The sequence below is a fragment of the Leptidea sinapis genome, chromosome 34 (genome assembly GCF_905404315.1).
Source record: "Leptidea sinapis chromosome 34, ilLepSina1.1, whole genome shotgun sequence".
Taxonomy (NCBI): domain Eukaryota; kingdom Metazoa; phylum Arthropoda; class Insecta; order Lepidoptera; family Pieridae; genus Leptidea; species Leptidea sinapis.
In genome coordinates, this window is record NC_066298.1 from 3327237 (window position 1) to 3349346 (window position 22110).

The 22110-nt window shown below is 36.2% G+C and overlaps 1 protein-coding gene across 1 annotated transcript in view; it reads left to right on the forward strand.

Moving 5' to 3' along the window:
• Positions 1 to 21579, forward strand: part of LOC126974932 (protein KIAA0100) — a 40716-nt gene extending 19137 nt beyond the window's left edge. The window contains exons 8-16 of the mRNA XM_050822681.1: positions 2465 to 2581; positions 3325 to 3542; positions 5307 to 5406; positions 7501 to 7642; positions 11076 to 11311; positions 11637 to 11833; positions 12505 to 12616; positions 14021 to 14110; positions 18981 to 21579. Of these exons, the coding sequence (XP_050678638.1) occupies positions 2465 to 2581; positions 3325 to 3542; positions 5307 to 5406; positions 7501 to 7642; positions 11076 to 11311; positions 11637 to 11833; positions 12505 to 12616; positions 14021 to 14083 (1185 nt within the window). The 3' untranslated portion in view covers positions 14084 to 14110; positions 18981 to 21579. The remainder of the gene's footprint in view (positions 1 to 2464; positions 2582 to 3324; positions 3543 to 5306; positions 5407 to 7500; positions 7643 to 11075; positions 11312 to 11636; positions 11834 to 12504; positions 12617 to 14020; positions 14111 to 18980) is intronic.
• The last annotated feature ends 531 nt before the right edge of the window (positions 21580 to 22110 follow it).

Genomic DNA, 22110 nt, shown 5'->3' on the forward strand with positions numbered 1-22110 from the left:
ACAGCTACTTTGTATTTTATGCGTTCTCTTTGAAAACAACAACGAATGTTTTAACTTTCTCGACGTAAATACTGAAAGATCCGAAGATAGTACGAAGTAAAAGATCGCACACAATACAATTAATTACAAAGAGACACCACTCCTCTCCTCCAACGCGACAAGCGCAAGGCATGCGCGCCTGACACCATTGCGATGTCAGCTTAGGCGCCTTGTTGAGACTTGCGTCCAAAGGCGAGCGTTTTTTAAACCTTTGTACGGTGATTCATTTCTGCTTTAATATATAATAATCGCTTACCTTGAATCTAACTCCCTTATAGCGAATCGGCAGTTTGGATTTAGAAGGGGCAAGTCAACAGAAGATGCAGTGACTCTTCTCACAGAAGTTGTTGCCGCCCATTTAGACGAAGGAAGGGCCTGTGTCGGAGTTTTTCTAAATTTATCGAAAGCCTTTGACACAGTTTCAATTCTCATCCTACTGCGAAAACTCGAAGCATACGGGTTCCGAGGAATTATACTGGATTGGTTTAGCAGCTATTTGACGGATAGAAGTGTTAAATTTGGTGATAAGCTCAGTGACCTGAGACCAATATCCTTCGGCGTACCACAAGGCAGCATTTTAGGTCCTACCCGGTTTTTATTATATATTAATGACATAATGTTTATCCCAATACAAAATGCTGAGATCCTGTGTTACACTGATGACACAGCTATTGTTTTCCACGGACTCTCTTGGGATACCGTTTACGACTATGTCGAGCAAGGTATGTCACTGGTATCATACTGGCTGAAACAAAATATTCTAACTTTAAATTCTTCTAAAACCAGATTTCAATGCTTTTATAAGACTTCTGCTTCATCACCAAGCCAACAGCAGAATTTTAAAATTCACAGTACAAGCTGTACAAGACGTCCAGCTCAAAAATGCACTTGTGACCACATTAAAAGAGCTAACGCAATGAGATATCTTGGAATAGTCGTAGACGAAACATTAAGCTTCAGAGATCACGTTGCTGCTGTCACAAGTCGCTTACGAAAATTGGTATACACCATTAAATTGCTTCGAGAGTCCGCCGAGCTTTCATTATTAAAAAGCATCTATTTAGCCCTCGGACAATCAATCATAAATTACTGCATTCTAGCCTGGGAAGGTACAAATTCCACCAACCTCATAAAATTGGAAAGAGCGCAAAGAGCTGTGTTAAAAATTGCTTTGAGGAAACCGATTAGATACCCAACGAATTATTTGTACAGCGACGCTCAGGTACTCAGCGTTCGAAAGCTTTACCTGATAAGAGTGGCGATGCATGTCCACAAAACAGCTCTGAACTCAAAAGAGTACATTACATTGCTTAAAAACCGAGTTTTGTAAATTGCCTGTTACTATTGTCAAAACTGCATTTGCAAGTCGCTATCCAACCTTTTTGTACCCCCGGATTTATAATAAACTGGTCCAGCTATGTAAATTTAAAGAACACTCCATCTTCAAGGCTAAAGAGCTTCTATCAAAATATTTAATACAACTATCCTATACGGAAATTGAAAATCTTCTTAAGGTACACTTCAAAAAAATACATACATACACATAAACACAATACACACACTTTCACCTACATATACATACAATTATTACTTGTATAGTTATTACTTTAAGTTTATTTCTTTATATGATTAGTTAAATTTTAGTAATCAGCTTGTTGTCACTAGCCGCTTGTATATCTTTATTTTTTGTTAATTCTACTATTTCCCCCACGAGACAGGCAACGCCTAGTGAGTGTCAGTATAAAATGTTAATTTGAACATGAAAAGTGTGAAATAAATGATTTTGTATTTTTTTGTAATTATAAATGTTATGGTTCCCGTCCTCAATAAATTTTCTTACACGCAACACTATAATATGAACTGACAACGGACAAAATATGTGATAAAAATAAGTATATATAGGACGTAGTACCTGAAAAGCGTTCCAAGCCACAATAAACATTTTATGGAATTAGTGTTTAAAGTTTAATGAATATTAGTGTATTCCATACATGTGGGTTGGGCTACTAAGCCATGGTGTCACTTAAAGAGTGACAGTAGGGCTGCCATTTTTGTTGGTACGTTAATATGAATGACGTGACCAGTTTTGTGTTCTTAACTCAATTTCGACATGGTTGTGGGTTGGAACGTTTTTCTGGAATTACGTCCAATTATAGATAGTTATTATCTCTGTACTTTCTACATTCCAGGACTTTGTTTTTGTGAAGTCATAATTACCTTAATTATGAAGTTGAGATTCCGTTGCAGGTTTGGTTGTTCCGTTCCGTCCCACTCTCTGGACTATTTGTAAAATGGTGAAGTGACTTTTGAGTGACAAAGAGTTTTTTATCGCTTTCCCTCATTAAAGCTTAACCTTCCTGAAGAATAACTTAACAAAAATGTGATATTTGATTTGATTACATTTAAAATTTCTTTATTTTTAAAGGTTAGAGAATCGCTTGCGAGGTTGCGCCGCTTGGAAAAGGAATATTATCTGAAGAATAGATCTATCACGGGTAATGATCCCGTCGCATTAGCGGAGCTGAAGAGTCTCGATGATCAAGTAAGCTTACATATTTCACTATTTTGGTACAAGAACAAACAAATTTTATTTCTACAACTAAAAACAAACAATTACAATATCATTCGGGATATATTTTATACCCCAATCAGAGACCTATGCCTCTGGGTATAGATTTTAATCGCACTCTAATTCGTTTCTATTGAATTCCAAATTTACGAATGTCGACCACTTTTTAGCCAAATGGTCAGTGAACCTGACTACTAAACTAAAGGTCTCGGGCTAGGGTCCCGGTTTGATTTTGATGTAATTATGAATGTTTGAATATGTATTATTTGAATTTGTATATGTATTAGATATATCGCTGCAATGGCACCCATAGTAAAGGCTGTGTTTAGTTTCATTAACATCATCAGCCGGAAGACGTCCACTGCTGGACAAAGGCCTCCTCTAAAGATCTCCACAATGACCTGTTCTGCTCTGCCCTCGTCCAACGTATTCCGTCGATCACCGTCGGTTCATCTTGTGCGTGTGGAATAGCACCACCCCGTCTCCTCCCGCCGGTGTAAGAGGCGACTAAGGGATACATAGAATGGAGGATGGGAAGCAGCATCCTTCCGAGAAGCACCAACATTTACTGCGATCGCCAACCCGCCCGCCAAGCGTGGCGGCTATGGAAAAAAAACCCTCAGTTAAAAGAACGTGTCTAGTTTGGAGCAAGATAATTTATATAAGATAAAGATAATTGTAGTATGAAGCGAGCAGTGAGCGGTGGTTGGTGGCAGGTGAACGAGTGCAAGGAGGCGGCGTGGTCGCTGGGCTCGGAGCTGGACGCCATGGTGAGCGCGTGGCGCGGGGGCGGGCCCGACGCGGCGGCCGGCCCGCGCGCGCCGGCCGCGCGGCCGCACCGCTACAACGAGATCTGCTTCAAGTCGGCGCGCTGGCGGCTCACGGACGCCGACGGCCAGCTCGGCATCGCCGACCTGCTGCTCACCAACTTCCTGTCAGTCCACCCGTCGTACCGCATCTATTGCTGCCGCGTTACACACGATTTTATTATTATGATTATAAGGGACGAGACGCGCAGGATGTTCGGCTGATGGTAATCATACGCCCTGCCCATTACAATGCAGTGCCGCGCGGGATTCTTGAAAAACCCAAAAAATTCTGAGCGGCCCTACAACTGCGCTCATCACCTTGAGACATATTATGATGTCATGTCACATTTGCCCAGTAATTTCTGGTTCACGGCACAAATGGGCGCCGCTGTGGTACCCATAATCTGACCGGAATCCTGTGCAAAGGTGCGTCCCACTGGTAAAATGACAGCATTAAAGAATCAAGGAATAAATAATTTTGAGATTTAAATCATGACGAAAGGCTTCCAAAAATATTGAATTTAGTAATATTAATAAGATTTATGACGTATTAAAAATGATTTACAATTTCAATCAAACAATCCATCATTTTAACTGAAACCAATCAGAGAGAATGGTTTCTAAGTGACGTCGTAAGCAGCCAAGACACCTAGGTACTTAAGAGCATTTTCTATATTTAAGAATTCTATACTTTAGGAATTGCTTTAGTATGGATTCAATCCTTTGTGTGTATGAGGTGACCAGATGTTACTTGCATACTCAAGTGCACTACGTACATAACTGAAGTGCAGACTTTTTATGGACTGTATGTTGCTGAAATTACTTGTTACGTGTTAGATGAATCCCAACTGCTTATATGCTTTATCTGCTACAATATTAACCTGGTCGTTCATAGAAAGCTTAGTATCCATTTTGACTCCCAAGTCTCTAACGGAGCTCACTTTAGATATTGATACGCCGTTTGTCTTGTAATCGAAAAGTATTGATTTTACTTTACGTGTCAATGTTATGTAGTGGCATTTTTTAACGTTAACGACAATCCTATTATTACTATAATATTCAGACAAAGCATTCAGGTCTGTTTGCAACTTGTAACAGTCATCAATGTCACGTATTTTGAGGAAGATTTTTTTGTCGTCTGCAAACATTAAATATTGGCTGTGAGTAAAGCAGCTTCCTATGTCGAATAAGTAGGCATTATACAAAAGCGGGCCTAGGATAGAGCCTTGTGGCACACCTGATGGTATTGACACGAAGTTGCTTCTGGCGCTACCCGTCACAACGTTCATCTCATTCATCTACCTGATACCTCTCAACCATGCACTTTAATACGTAATCGGTGAATACCGCCAAGTTAGTCACGGTGGAACGATCCTTCATAAAACCATGTTGTTCGAACGGGATAGACCTAGCAATAGTTACTCTTTTATATAAAACCCTTTTTAAATGATTAAAACACGTGTAATTGTAACTGTGTTTTTACATTAGTTTTAGCATAAGAGTTATTTTTTTTATTATTTTGGTTTGAAACCCGACATTTCGTGCCCTTCCCAGGATCTCTTGTTCAAAGGAACATCCTGGAACTGAAATAATAAAAAAATTTAACTTTTACGCAAAAGTAATGTTAAAACACAGTTACAATTACACGCGTTTTAATCCTTTAAAACGCGTTTTATTTAATTATTTCAAGACTAGCAAAACTAAATAATAGGTAATTTTTAATAAGTTTAAATAAGAAATCAGTGTGACTAACAAAAATGCGTTTTATTGTAAAAAGGTGTTTGGTTTTATTATTATTACGAGCCATAATTGAAGCAATTTAAGTGACTAAGAATGTTGGATATAACATATTTTTCTACATAAACTAATTTACATTGATGAATCACCAGGTACACGAAGACATCGCGGTCAGATGACTCTGTGGAGCATCAGCTCGAAGTCGGTTACGTGCGCGTCACGAACCTGCTGCCCAACGAGCCCTTCCCAGAGGTAACATACTGTCATCCTTAAATTTAACGTTTAATAAATAATTTCCGACGTGGCAACGATTATAGACAATTACAAGGGCCGAGGCGAGTTTCACGTCATTAGGTTTTCGTCCAAGCATTTGGTGTAAAAATCTCGGATGGCGGCGGTTAAGACTTGACTTATACAGAGTGTCCCAAAGTTATGGGACATGAAGGGAAAGTACCTTAAATATCGTAGCTAGAGTATTTTACTAAAAGAAGACTTTATGTTATTTTTAAAGTTAGTAATTTGGCATTCAAAGATTTTTTAAAAATTACTTGCCTCGTCTGGGAATCGAACCGAATCAAATGTAAAAAAAAAACACCCCTACTTTTATGATATGTAGATATGAGAAAGTAGTCAATTAAGTGGGTATTTTTTTGAAAATTAATTAATTAAATGCTCAAAATGTGATAGCTCGATGTCTTACGAAAATCGCCAATCTTTTAATCAGTCCGCTGCCTTTTGATTTTCTTATCATGTTATGGTGAATACTCGATATGATATGGCACAATTCTGTTTGTTTTTTTTACTAGTAGGTATTTACGAATAATCAATGCTATCTATGGAAAGTTATAATATCTCTACTTTTTGAACGTCGTCGTCGGCAATAAATAACTTTCTTGAAATTTGACTCAAACATTTAACGTTGCTCCTTTCTTTTAAAATACTATGTTACTTAAGAAGAGTTATCATCATAAAAGTGGTAGGGGTGTTTTTTTTACATTTAAGACGGTTCGAGTCCCAGACGAAGCAAGTAATTTTTAGAAAATCTTTGAATGCAGAATTACTAACTTTAAAAAATAACATAAAGCCTTCTTTCAGTCAAATACCCTATCTACGATATTTAAGGTACTTTCCCTTCATGTCCCATTACTTTGGGACATCATGTATATCATTGTTAGTGACTATCATATGTACGTATCTATAATAATCTTTGTTTCTCTATTAACTATAACTCATTGATTGTTTAATAGACTATCACGATGTTGATGTTCCGTATAAATATATAAATATATTATTATAAATATTAAGTAATACGTTACTCAAGGAGATTCCCTAAAATATATATACTTTTAACTACAAGACAAGAGAATTATATTCAGATAATTTGAATGGTTTATAATATATAATTTTACTTCAAATTTCGTTTTACTACATTACTACATTACAAGAGAATATTTTTTATGTAGCCATTTGTGTTTACAGGAGAGCGTAAGTGATATACCCCCTTGTTACTTCTAACAAAAATATTAATCTGGGATTTGGAATTACTGTTTGCTGTTGTATGATTTTGAGGACATTAATTATCACAAGTTAAAGAGACTGTGCATGTAACAATAGGTAGTGGTATCATATTCAAAATACTGAGGAGGTAATATCAAGCGTGGCTGATTGTTTACGAATTGTTATTCAAAATCGGTTACAGTAACAATGGATTTGCCTTCCTTTTCTATCCTGTTGTATCTTCGTAAGAGAGTTCTTCTCTTTTACACGCCTTCTTCGTCTATAGGCTAAGTATATTGTAAATCTATGATTATAATATTATTAATTTTTTAGATCGCATATAGATACGACTTGGGTACCTTCAAAAAAAAGCGCGTACACCTTCCTTAAAGGCCGGCAACGCTCCTGTGATTCCTCTGGTGTTGCAAGAGATTGTGGGCGGCGGTGATCACTTAATAACAGGTGACCTGTACGCTTGTTTGTCCTCCTATTCCATAAAAAAAAAGAATTATAAAGGAAGAGATTTCTTGCACCTTTTCTTCAGAGTGCTTTTTGTTTTCAAAGCCGTGGTATTGATTTAATTGATATCAAAAATAATTCACAAGTAAGGAGATGGTTGTGTGAGACAATAATATATTTTATAATTTAACTAACATTTTTTTCTGGTATATATTCATTTTCTGAATCTAACCAGAAAATATTTTTCTGAATGAAAATAGAATTACCAAACTTTATTGAATGATAATATTTATCTTCGCAAAAGTATTTGTAAGTGGCCCAAGCTCCATGCAATGCTGGTCATTCTCCTTTATTATGAGAAAAAAATAACTCGAATGACTTTTTCGGTAGGTGCTGGTTCCGCAGGCGGCGTCAGGTCGCGCGCCGCTGGCTCGCCGCGCGGCCTTGCGTGTGTTCTGTCGCGACCGACCGCCCGTCGGGGGCATCGCGGTCAAGGAGCACTTCGAGGTCAACATCGTGCCCATCAAAATAGGTGACGTACTATTTATTGAAGCAGGCGTTACTTTGAGGAAATCCATAATTATACAAATGATTTGAGTTTTCTTTAGTGTTAATTCCGCCAAACAATTCGACACATGTTTCGCCTCTACACTAGGCATCCTCAGGACGTGTTGTCTCGCCAAAATCTGGCACGAGACTCAGAGTACTCTGATTGAAATTAACACTAAAGAAAACTCAAATCAAATGATATTTTACGTATATGTATATATATATATATATATATATATATATATATAAATATATATATATATATATATATATATATATTATTAACTGAAGTGTTCAAAACTATTATAAACTAATGTCGCTATCCGTGAGGACCTTTAAATTGGCTTTTTGTCACTATTAGATTTTATATAAAACTATTGTACGCTGTTGATCTTCCTATATGAAATAAATAAAAAAAATATATACGAGGGGCGGTCAAAAAGTTCGCGGAATGGCGGGGTTGGCGGGGGTGAGGTCGCTCCTCCAGGTAGCCGCTACTTGAGTAACTCATAATTACTATATATGCCAATTTCTAGCCTAATTGGGTCATTAGCTTTCGAGTTACAAACGAGTGAACAAGTAAATCGGGAACAAACTAGCCACTATGGAGAAAATTGAACATCGCGCCGTCGTAAAGTTCCTCACCAAACAAGGAAAAACGCCTCAAACTATTTTGCAAGAGATGTTAGCTGTTTACGGAGACTCTGCTCCTGGTAAAACCATGATTTACAAATGGCACGGCCTTTTCAAGCAAGGAAGGGAGTCAATTGAAGATGATCCTCGACCTGGACGGCCCATTGAGGCCACTACGCCGGAAATCATTGAAAAAGTTGAAAAACTTGTATTGGAAGACGGAAGGTTGAAGAAGAAACAACTTGCAGCATCAGTTGGAGTATCAGAAACCACAATTTTAAATATTCTTCATCAACATCTTGGCATGAGTAAAGTGTGTTCAAGGTGGGTCCCGAGAATGCTCACGCCGCTGCAAAAACGTGAGCGCGTCAACTGTTCCCGCGAGTATTTGGACCGCTGTGGAGAAGTTAGGGAAGAAATTATGGCCCGAATTGTAACCGGTGATGAAACTTGGGTTCACCACTATGAGCCTGAGTCAAAGCAGGAGTCGATGCAGTGGCACAAAAAAGGCACACCACCCCCAAAAAAATTTAAAGTGTCGCAATCGGCCGGAAAGATCATGGCGACTATTTTTTGGGATACTGAAGGTATTCTTTTGATCGATTATAAAGAACGTGGTGTTTCTATAACGGGAGAGTACTACGCTTCCCTATTGGACCGATTAAAAGAAGCTATTAAAGAAAAAAGAAGAGGAAAACTGACAAAAGGTGTACTCCTTTTGCACGACAACGCGCCCGTTCACACGAGTCATGTTGCGACGGCTGCCATTCATCGATGCGGTTTTGAACAACTACGCCATCCACCCTACAGTCCAGACCTGGCCCCTAGCGATTTTTATTTATTCCCAAAGATGAAGAAAGAGCTGCGTGGAAAAAAATTTAGAGACGATGATGAAGTCAAGTCGGCGATTTCGGCGTATTTTGACGCCCAAGACAAAACCTATTTTTTCGACGGTATTAATAAGTTATATGCCAGATCCCAAAAATGTATTCGTGTTAAGGGGGAATATATTGAAAAGGAAAAATAACATAATGTATCATTTCATCTTTTTTCCCAGTCATTCCGCGAACTTTTTGACCTCCCCTCGTATATATAGGTGACGTACTTTTATTTCTAGACTGTGACGCTTTCGTTGGCGCCATATTTCATTTGCTCATGCCGGAACGAACCTGTAACTGTCAGCGTCAACATCAATTGTCAAGCTCTCGTTTCCACTCCCCGCTTCCTCATCCCTCCTTCCGCACCCCGTGCCCTCTCCCCCTACCTCGTCGTCTCTTTCTCGTCAATGGATCTCGCACTTACACGCTTGTACAGCGCTCAGTGACCCGCGTATTCTCTTAATGTAATGGCGGACGCACCACCTAACTAACCTCATCAGTGATAAATGACCTAGAAATAGTAACGTAGAAGAAAGGATAAATATAAAGGCCAATTTAATTCCCCCGGGAGCTGCAGAGGAGTACCAACGTTTACCACGTCAGTTCCCTCCGTCCTTAAATATCTTTCCTTACCAGCACATTCAGCTTTGCATATAAACTCTGTGTAAGAAAATGGCTTGAATTACTAACTACTATTATTATATACTTACTATTGTATATTTTATTATATAGAGCGCAAAAAAGAATGCTTGGAAAGTTTCTTGCGCCGTTTCTTCCGTCTCAGAGAATAGAAGCTGAATGTTTAAGCGGTTTGTGAAGTGACGTCAAAAAAATTCTAAAGGAATCAATTTTCAGAAAATTGTTTTTCAAATTTCGAAAAATCTTTTATACCTTTTTACTAAGTTTTATATATTTTATTATATAATATACAGATATTGATAAATATCCCAATGTCTAATAAAGTTTTAGTATAAGCGACCCTATTACAACCTGTTAAGGCTTAGTTTCGACTTTGCATGATGAACATATGTTGCTCTACGATACTGACTAGAGCTCGTAAGATGTTACTAGCGTACTTTTTGATAATTTTAATACGTCACAATTTGTAACGCAACTTGCGTTATAAATTTAATAATATTGCACAGGCTGTACGGCTATAAACGTATATTGCTATTGCTATTGCTAAAAAAGTCGTTTTAAACAAACATTATTTTCCATTACCATTTTCGAGTTTGGTTATTTTCAAAGCGTCATATGAAACGCTTGAGCATTGATATCATCTTCGGCTCCCTTATCGCATAATAGGCACCGGGACTGTAATGAACTCTTACTCATGTGTGTGAATAACTAGTGTGGTATATTAACTACTCATTTTATTTTATATTAATTGGGGCCAGCAAACAGTTGACACATTTAATACCAGCTTAATAAATCATACTAAATGTACCGCCAGCACCGTGAACCACAGATTATATACAAAACTTGAAAAGGTTAAGCTACACAATATACTAATTATGTTCTATGATATTAAAAGTATAAAATTTCATAAGAAATTGTGATCGTAAAGTAGTGATTAATTATTTCAAAGTTTCTCTAAGATTTATTTCTTGAACATTCCACTTGTTTCATCATGTACAATTAACACATTAAAATGATAATTGATATAATAATAAATAAGTTATTAGTACTCTACATAAAGTGATAAAATATAGTAAATCCTACCGAGTCGGCTAGTGGTTTGTTAATTATATTGTTGTGTGGCTGTTATTATGCAGATTAATTTAATAGGCATTTCAATATCAAGCTATGTTCACGGAAAAGGTTCAGTTTATTAGAATTAAGATAATCTTACTAATCCTACTTTCTTTGTGGTTATCTCTCTGTAGATATTAATTGATTGATCAGGTCTAACAAAGAAATTCTTCAACACAATGCTCAAGTTCTGCTTCCCGGAGCGCGACCCAGACGCGATGGAAGATGGCGAAGATGAAGGAGGAGAGGGTGGGACTACGGGGAGTGGAGGCGGCCGCGCTAGCACAACGCTCAGCAGCAAGAAGTCGAGGAAGAAGAATAAGGACTCTAACTCTAACTTCTATGTGAAGAGAGATAAAAAGGACAAGGATGATGTTGAGAAAATGAAGGTAATTTGAGAATAAGTACTTGTTTTATCACTAGTTCATCAACAGTTTCTCCTTTGGATGCGGCCAAACGGATACTGGAGTGCATCAAACCATAAATGAGAGCAGTATTGCTCTGTAGCGGGACTTACATCGAAGACTGGCTTTGATCACCCCTAATTTTCTCGAAGCCACTTAGGCTTTTGCCTTCCACATGATCTGAAATTTCGAGATGCAGCATTAAATTTTAAAAACTAATAAAAAATCAGAAAAGCGTCAAAAATCTGTAACAATATTTCCTATATTTAAGATTTTTTATGTATTTATTATAATATGATTAAAATGACAGGAACGCGCCGAGAAAAACAAATTATTCATCTACATAAAGATCCCTGAGGTACCCGTGCGTGTCTCGTACAAGGGTAACAAGGAGAAAAATTTGGAAGACGTGCGGGACCTGCCGTTGGTCCTACCCACTCTGGAGTACCACAATGTCACCTGGACCTGGCTTGATCTACTGCTCGCCACCAAGAACGACACCAGAAGGTAAGAACTTCCTAGTTGGCATTAATACTGCTATTACTTCTGCTACTACTATAGTTTTTAGCATAATCATTTCTGCTTAGCATCTTTATAATAATATATAATAATGTAATAATATTGACACACTTTTTACACAAATTATCTTGCCCCAAGTTAAGCATATATAGCCTCTGTTATTGGTTACAAGACAACGATATATTTAATACAATATGCTTAGTTAAACATACATAAATTCATATAAACATACATAAATACATTTAAACATCCATGACTCGGAAACAAACATCCATATCCATCATATAAATGCTTGCACCTACCGGGTTACCTATTCGAACCCGGGACCTCTAGCTTAGTAGGTAGGATCGCTAACCACTTGGCTATACAGGTCTTCATGTTTATGTGGCGTGCCTCCAACGTACGGATTCCAAGTACCTTCCACGTAGCTATTTTCCACATATAACTTAACTTCCGCAGAATTTACCTACCTTAAGGTGAGCATTGTCATTTTGTAGGTATTTCCGGCGGTGATTACCGCAGTCTTATTTGTCCACTTAATCCCCAATAATTTTTCTGTCTTCTGTATAAACTTTTCATTTGGCTACTCGACAACGGGATCTCTATGTCTTTTATGTATTGTGTTTTTTTACAAACAAATTGCATTTGGTTGGTGTCAGGGTCCTGGTGTCGCAGGCTATCAGACAGAAGCTGCAACTTCACCGTCGCGCCGCGGCCGCACCTGAACCGCTCGAGGAGGACAAGGCGCGTCTGTTACTCGGCGACCGTACGGTAAATAATATATCATACTATGAATGAAAGAAAATAATAATTGAGTGGATAAGGTCATATAATTATCAAAACGCAGAAAACCTACTTATAGTTAGGTACTAAATCTTTAAGTTTTCTTTCAAACTAACACACACACACTCACCAATACATACAATCACACACACGTCCACATACACACACTCACATACACACAGCAAATAAATAAATTTTTATTATGTTATTATTGTTAGTAGTTTTCTTTCACTCAACTTCCAACTTGTTTATTATTACATCATAAATATTATGTTTTTACAATGGAAGAGCGGGGCCTCCTACTACAGGCAACTCTTTGCTTTAAAGGAGACCCCAACACTGATATTGTATATTTTGTATTTTGTTGTAATAAATAAATATTTGTATTAATGATATGGTCGAAATACAAAGTCAAAAATATTTATTTATAGGCTTTTTCCCATCAGTACCACTGATGCGGACGGGTGCACAAAATAAACATCAACGCATTACAATAGAGGCGAATAAGACGAGCCAAGTGAGATGATACTGGCAAGCAGTTTACCTTTTCTAATTAGATGATTTTTTAATTAGTTTGGCAGAAGAAATATTCGTGAGTTCGAGTACCGCATCGTTCATAAAATTGGTTCCTCTGGTGTTGCAAGAGAATGTGGGCGGCGGTGATCACTTAACACCAGGTGACCCGTACGCTCGTTTGTCCTCCTATTCCATACAAAAAAGAAATCTAACATCCCAAGAAATTTTAACTAAAAGCAAATCAAATATGAATTAAAATAAAACATAGTCAAACTTGTAATAGCGGTTATACAGCTTACTGAAGAGGCATTTCTGAATTCATCGTATATTATATTATATTATTACAATGTATGTTAGCTGACCAGATTACAAAAACATATTATGCGGTGATGATTGCACTTCAGTTTCTTAAAAGTCGGCATCATTATCAGGTTCACAAGTTTACAATGTTTCTGAGAACACTTGAGTGTTCTTAGAAATCATTTATAAACTAGATTGTGTAATCATTTACATAATAATTAAAAAAAAAAAAAACAAAAAAAATACATTTCGTTTATTTCAAAGATTACATATACTTTTTTTAGTGGTTGAGACTTCCCAGTAAGTTGTCTTAGGACACTTGTATTGGGAATATCTCGCAACTTCCTTAGCAGATAACTTTTTATTTAGTAAACAATATAGAAATAAACAGAAATGATTAAAAACCAAATTTTACAATTTACAATTAATTGTGTGTGTGTGTGTGTGTGTGAGTGAGCGAGTGTGTGGATGTGGGTTTGAATTGGACCTTTGATTGGGTCCATCTATGCAATATGCAATAATTAATTACATAATGTTAGTTTATACCGTTTTATTAATTTATGTATTTATTTGTAGGTGCCAGAGAACAAGCCTCAGAAGAAGAGTGCTCCGAGCGTGTTCAAGTTCTCCAAGTCATAGCAGGCCACGTGTGGAGTGCGATTATCTGTTAGTTACATATTTACAAATATTTATTACGAATCAGTTTGTTTCTCTTATTATCTTTTGAGTATACATATTATTATTGCTAATAAGTTTGTCGTTCATGTTGTGTTGGACATGGAAACTCAAACATTAAAAAAAAACTCTAGTAGTTGATATATCCAACAAACATAAGATCAAGACCAAATTAGAAAGCATTTATTAACAAAGTTCATAATATAAATCTGTCAAAAGACAGTTAATGATTAATGATTGGTGGTTTCAAATTTCAATCATAAATGAAGTTACTTCTAGGATTAATACACAAATAAAATTTGAAATTTTTTAAAATAAAAAATAATTTTAAAATAAATATTTTCAAATTTTATTTGTGTATTAATCCTAGAAGTGAGGATTGTCACTTTAAAAACATAACAAATTGTTTAGATTTACAAGAGCGACATCTCAAGTCAATTATTTCCTAATATGCAAATATTGGGGTTGAGCAGGTTATCAACTGTAAAGTAGATCCTGTTGATGATGCCACAACCCGAGAGTTGAACAAAGCATACAAGATTTTATAGCGATACGACATACGAACGGTTAGTTCAGTTGGTTAGAGCACCGGCACGGAACGCCGGAGGTCGTGGGTTCGAGTCCCGCATCGTTCATAAAAATTTGTTGTTTTTCAAATTTTATTCATAAATGAAGAGTTATAAGTAATGCACCACTCTTAAAATGTCAAATGCAAAGGTAGTTGAATGCGATTTTCGGGTGTAATGATTTGAATAGCGATATTTTTTTGTTTATAAAGCACGTTAAACCTTATCAGTATCAAAAGTTTGAATCTGTCGGTAGATTGAATGCTTAAGCTGAGGTTCTAAATTATGTTAGTATTTTTTTATTGTAGAAGAGGACAAATTCGCTTTGGTACGTGTCACCTGATGTTAAGTGATCACCGCCGCCCGCATTCTCCTGCAACGCCAGAAGATTCACAGGGGCGTTGCCGGCCTTTTAGAATTAGCATTGAGATAGCACACGGCCTTGGGGAACTCCAGCGTTTAGGGGATTTGGGTTCGAGCAATAACCGTCGACAACGACCTGTATGCTGCGCTCAGTAAGGAAGTTGGAGGTCCACTTGCATATACTCTATGCAAAAACGCTTTTAAACGTTATTTTTTATACATTTTCTAAACCCGTGTCATATACCTGTGATTATAATAAATTGTACCCATGATAGATATCTATCGTACCCGTGATATATTCAAAAATAGATAATCGGATAATTTATATCAGGCATTGTTTTTGTATTACGATTTGCAAATTTCCTTCAAGATAAGTTATCTAAAGCTCAAGATAATGTTTCATTAGTATTAGTAATAACTTGCGTGTTGATATTTACGTCTAGAGTTTTAAACTCATTATTTAATTTGTTTTAATGACCAAGAATATATTGAGACATTGTTTGGTGTTTATTGTTTATCAGCTATTATTTAATTTATTCATCGTAGTAATTAAGGGTAGTAATTACTATCAAGCTTGCCAAAAGCAATTAAAATAATTCTAGAGGAAGTTAATAGCACTATGTAATGTGTTTCCTTGTGTTTCCAAGACGATATGACATAGGCATGTTTAAAAATACACATGTCTTTGAATAAGTTTTAATTTTTGATGAAAATTACGGAGTCACCTCTATGTGATTCATGTGGAATAATTGCGGATGTTGAACACTTATTAAATGAATGTGTCCGATTTCAGTGAACAGATTTGATACGGGCATGTTGTGTTAATAGCCGGTCCTACATCGAAGGATGCCATCTGTCTGTTTGAATTCATAAGTCTTATTTGTTGAAGACTGTATAACTTGCTTTTCTTTTTATGATTTTTTTTTTAGTTTATTTCTGTTTATATTATAGTTTTTTTTTCTTTTGTTTGAGTGTTGTACTTAGATTGTAACGGGGCTGACATGCACATAGACATAATATAAGCCCTTAAATAAATTAAGACATAAAAAATACGCTTACACTTCTTGGGAGATGCAGGAGAATGGGTGCATCGGTGTTCACTTTAAACCTGGATCCACCTCGTGCGCGAGGTTGTTCTCTTCTTCCACTAAAAAGAAAATTATAATTAATGAAGAAAATATGCATTTTTTTTTATTTAGTAGCAATTAAAAAGACAAGTAGGTAATTACCATCGCTCGCATCTCTTGAAACATCAGAAAAATGACAGGAGCGTTGCAGCGAAATAAGACAAGTATAGTGGTCCTTAGGTCATGATCCACAGGAATCTGTCTCGGATTCGTCTGTCGGTCGGTTAGTCTGTCTGTAGGATAATAATTGTTGGCTCTGTCTGTATGTTTTATATCTATGTAAGGTGTCAAAGCAATGTGTAAGACGATTATTGTTAACTTATATAAAGAAGTGTAACTTACAACCACTTTGTTGCCTAACACTTACTCAGCGGTCTCCATAAAGAACTTATTGTTATTATCAACAAGCTGATCCACTATACTTACAATGTATTTACATATTATACAAAATTGATACTAGTTAATGGGTTCCATAACTCCATTATTCAGATAAGTCTTGTATCTTCATAACATAGTATGAAACAGCTATCTGTCTGTATATTCGCTAACTTCTGCTAAACTATGTAACAGATTTTGATGCGTTGTCTCACCATTATTATAGATCTTTACGTCATTAGAAGATTTCAAAATTTAAAACAGTCTCGTAAGCTTAGACATGAATGTTGATTTCTGTTCCCATGGAAAGCATTTTCGCGGTATTATAAATCGAAATATAAATAGTATAAACACTTATATAACGCAGCCAATCAATGCAATGATTGAAGACGATACGGATAACGAAAGCATTTGGATTGATTCAATATGAAAATCAGTGGGAGGCTCCTTTGCACCGGATGCCATCTTGATTATGGGTACCACAACGGCGCCTATTTCTGCCGTGAAGCAATAATGTGTAAGCATTACTGTGTTTTCGATGTTAAGGGCGCCGTAGCTTGTGAAATTACTGGACAAATGAGACTTAACATCTTATGTCTCAAGGTGACGAGCGCAGTTGTAGTGCCGCTCAAAAATTTTGGGTTTTTCAACAATCCTGAGCGGCACTGTTTTGTAACGGGCGGGGCGTATTAATTGCCATCAGCTGAACGTCCTGCTCGTCTCGTCCCTTATTTTCATAAAAAAAAATCGCGTCCGAATAGGAAACTTCGGCTTGAAGTATACCCCCGACGGAAACTAGTCGCTAAGGTGAATAATGAAGAATTGAATGCGATGGAAGAAACTGATTCGAATTAGCTACATGGTTTGCATCGTATCGCTAAAATTGCACCTAATCGGTAAAATAAAAAGCTTGAAAAATTGGTTCCCATGATTTAAGAGAAATAATTTAAGTCAACTGGACCTACATATAGAGTCCCTCTGACATTCTGCGTAATCGCCAGACCTGCATCTACAAATTATCATTATTACAGCGATTTTGATATATTTTTCATTGTAAATTTTTTTTTCTACAGAAGCAATACAAAATGCCTTGTCAGTGTTTGTTGAGTCTAGGAAGCCTACCATCAACTTTTAATTAGCGATGCGATTCCGATGCAGTTCAGTTTAGGTACCTAAACTGAATCGTTAAAATTCGTACCGTGAAGTGTCTTTTACAACCAACCTAAATTCGATCGATTAAGATGTCGTGGCATGAAGTAACGTAAAAAATTAATATTTAGGCCGTCAAATGAATCGCAATAAGAGTTCATGGTAGGCCCGCAGGTCCCCCACAGTCCTATCGCGAAAGCAAAAATTAAGCTTCCCGTGAGATGGCAGTAACTTATATACTATCGAGGGCAAATCAATGATATTTAAAAGTCTCTTTTAATACTATAATATCATTGGGGTAAATACTTCGTCGAGGCGACACAAGTGGGAAGCGATGGTGTGGTGGCGGCAGATACGCTAAGATAGAGAAGTCAGGGTTAGAACTAATTGACATCTTAAATGTTTTTTATTTTTATTTTATTTAACCAAAGAGGAGGAGAAATGGGCGAGCAAACGGTTTTGTTATGCTCCTGATGGGAAGTGATCACCGCTTGTAACACCAGAGGAATGACAAGAGCAGTACCGACTTTTTAATGCATCGAATAAACGGACGTATGAATTCCAAAACCGAAAACATATGGGTACGTTGCGGGCGAGGATCAACCCGGGGCCTAAGGAGCACAACAAATCAAGGGTAGAACCGTTAAGTCTCACTACGGAGTGAGACTTAACGGTTCTACCCTTGATAGCCTAAACACAGATACTTACGATTATTTATATTTATACAGTTAATTATTTATTACTTTTCATGAAATAATTTATATTATTTAAACACGAGTCGTATATTGGATGCAGCACCTTACAAACTAATTTGTTTTGTATATTACCATTATTAGGCCATTGTAAAATACTCTATTTGATTGAAGAGAGTGGCCGTTGAGTTTCTTGTATATTCTACTCACGAGCTCAACTTTTTCGAACTTATGGTAAATTCAGTAATTTAGAAAAAAAAATATGTAGTGACGATTGAAAAGCGCTTAGTTTAAGCCTATTTGAATAAAGTTTATTTCATTTTGACTTTGACAGGGTAGGATTTGGTACGGCCAAAGCATCGGACGCGGTCCGGTACCGCACCATATTGGATGGTATGTGCATTGTCCATCGCACAAAATTATTGTTATTACCGTATGGACCGTACAAATTGGTACGAGACGCCCACCGGACCGGTCCGATGGTCCGGCCGTAGCAAATGTGACTATGTGCTTAGGCAGTATTACACCACCAACGTTTCTAAATTTTCTGTATATGTTTTATTTTTTACAATGTAAATATTTTGTACAGGTATACGGGGGACACGCAAGTGAAAACCGCTCGAATGGATTCGTATTGAAAGTCTTAGTAAAAATACAGAAAATAATATTAGTAGACTTAGTTTTTCGTTTATGTTACCTCATATTAATGATCCTTAGAAAAATGTTTTGAATGCGTGGTTTTAATATAAGGAGAAATATTTTTATATGTTATTTAAGAAGGTCGAGACGGACAAAATGTAAGCGTATCAAAGACTTGTTAACTTGTATTTATTGTAATAAGTATATTCCTATTAGTTTGATAGTTCAATATTGGATTTATTTATGCATAATTATATTATCCGAGATTAGCGCAAATAGTAAATATGCCTCGAATGTTTTGCTGTTGAATCCTGCAATCTTCGATTGTCAAATATTTTCAGGTTTTACACCGAGCCCTACCCCGAATGAGGTTTTTGCGACCGAATCTAAGGAGTGTAGTGCACGTGACATGCAATAGGGGGAGGCCAAAACTCTCCAGTCGGATGCCACATCTAAAATTTCTAAAACTCATTAAATATTATTTATATGATAGGAGGACAAATGAGTGTCCAATGTAAGTGATCACCGCCCATGCTCTATTGCAAAAGGAATTTCAAAAGCATTGCAAGCATTTTTACACGTTTTTTATTAGCTTCACCTGTATGTATGTATGTTTGTTTGTAACAGACTCATTTGGGTGCGCTTTTGACCCGATTGAGGACCTATGACAATACATTAATTTAAAAATATCATTCATTCATTTTGCATTTTGCAAAATAAGATTTTTGTTTCTACATATTTTTTTTCATCTATCGTCGATAAGTAGGAATTGATGTTCTGTTTAAATTTCAGTGTTTAGCCTCGATGTTATATTTTCAAAAATCAAAAGTTGCTTCGTGTATTTTATCTGTGGTGGGCCAAAGATAATATACATGTGTTCCACGGTTATGCCACATGAAGGGGAAGTACCTTAAATATTGTATATGTACAATTTGACTGAAAGAAGACTTTACTTTAATAATTGACTGCCTTCATCGATTTTTAAATAATTTCCATTATAATGCCAGTTTTGTATTCTTACGGATTGCCGTAAGCTGACATTGGTCAGCTTTTCATTTTGTGAACAAAATTTTACATCAAATGTTAAAATTAATTGTGTTACTTTTATTTCTGATGCTATATTATATAGCTTATAACAAGACTTATGATGAAGCCTTTCGATCCCTGTAGCTTTATCATATAAAGCTGTTTGTTAAGGGTGTTTTTTTTACACATGTAGCGGGTTGATCTCCCTTTTCAATGAGGCAATTTTTAATAGGGCAAATATTATTAAAAATCTATGAATGCAGTTTAAATTATTTTTTTAATTTTAAAAAACTTCTTCTTCATTTTAAAAGTCTTCTCATAGTAAAATGTAACATCTACAATATTTAAGGTACTTCCCCTCATGTGGTATACCAGTGGGTCCACCTGTATTCGGATGAATGTTTTTTTTGTCACCACATATTCCGACCAAGTTGAATCTGGAATTAATTTTGGAAACTACATACTTGCGGCTACTAATTTGCAATACTCTCGCTTTGTTATTAATATACGCGAACTAAAGTTATTCCAAGCTTAAAACTTTTTGTCTTTATCTTACCTTTGTCACTACAGAAATACATGACAGGGAGACGTAATTTTAAACTTGGAGTAACTCTACATTGCGTTTATTATTTAGACAGCCAAGTTCGACTGAGCATAATTTAATAACGGCCGATTGCAATAACGTATCTCTAGTTACGGATACATTGCTGTCACCGTTTAATGACAAGATCTTATCTATCCATAGTTATTGCCAGTATAGTTATAGTCCAATGCTTTATGTCGATAGGTTATTGAAATGTAAGTAAGCGTAAAAGGACAGATTTGTCTACCTCTAGTAAGTTAAACTAAGGATAGATAGGTATATTGAAAACGGCCGTAAACCGATGATATTTATTGGTTTGAAATAAGTATTGTTATATGGTATTAAATGTAGTACTTAATGTCTATTTTTGGTAATAGCAACATAAAAACATTATTTTATACTTATTAAACAAATCCACTTACTCAAATCCACAATCATAATAATTAATATATCAACTTATTATATTATGTTTTTACAATGGAAGAGCGGGGCCTCCTACTACAGGCAACTCTTTGCTTTAAAGGAGACCCCAACACTAATTGTATTTTGTTGTAATAAATAAATATTTGTATTTGTATTTTGTATCTTGATATATCATAAATTGTTTCATGTTTCTAATTAACATAATTTACTTCTGAAATTCGCCAATATATAGTAAACAATTGCATTGATCTGAATTTAAACTTGTCAGTATATTATTGTCTTATAAAATAATTAAGGTTATTTAAAACCCTATAAGAATTTGCTGCTGTTATCAAAAGTAAATCTTTTATTAGTTAAAAATCAATATATCCAATGATGTTAAAATCTAGAAATGTTATGACAAAACGTGATAGTGAGGCACGACTTTGTGAGTTCAAGTTTTGTAAGACCATTAGTATTTATACTTTATATTGTTGTGATCATTGTGGCTAATGAATATATTATTATTATGAATCTAGTTATGGTTTTATTTTTAAATTTCAATTTCAATTATTAATTAAGTTTTTTCAAACAAAACAAATCTTACAACTAGATATATTTACAATACTATGATTACATAAAATTAAAACTATCATTACAGAGAAGCGTACTAAGAATATTGGCAGCATTTCCGCGATAGATAACTAGGCTGATCCGTTAACGGAAATAGCTGCCAGCCACCTTCGCACGACACGCCACAGGTTAGGATATCATCCCCACCATCTGGATGTGTGGCGATCCTCCACAGTGCGGTTTTCAAGGAGCTTTCTTCCTCGTTCTACGAAGCTGTGGAATGAGCTTCCTTGTGCGGTGTTTCCGGGACGATACGACATGGGTACCTTCAAAAAAAGCGCGTACACCTTCCTTATAGGCCGGCAACGCTCTTGTGATTCCTCTGGTGTTGCAAGAGAATGTGGGCAGCGGTGATCACTTAACACCAGGTGACCCGTACGCTCATTTGTCCTCCTATTCCATAAAAAAAAGCGCTTGGGCTTCCAGTAACCTTATT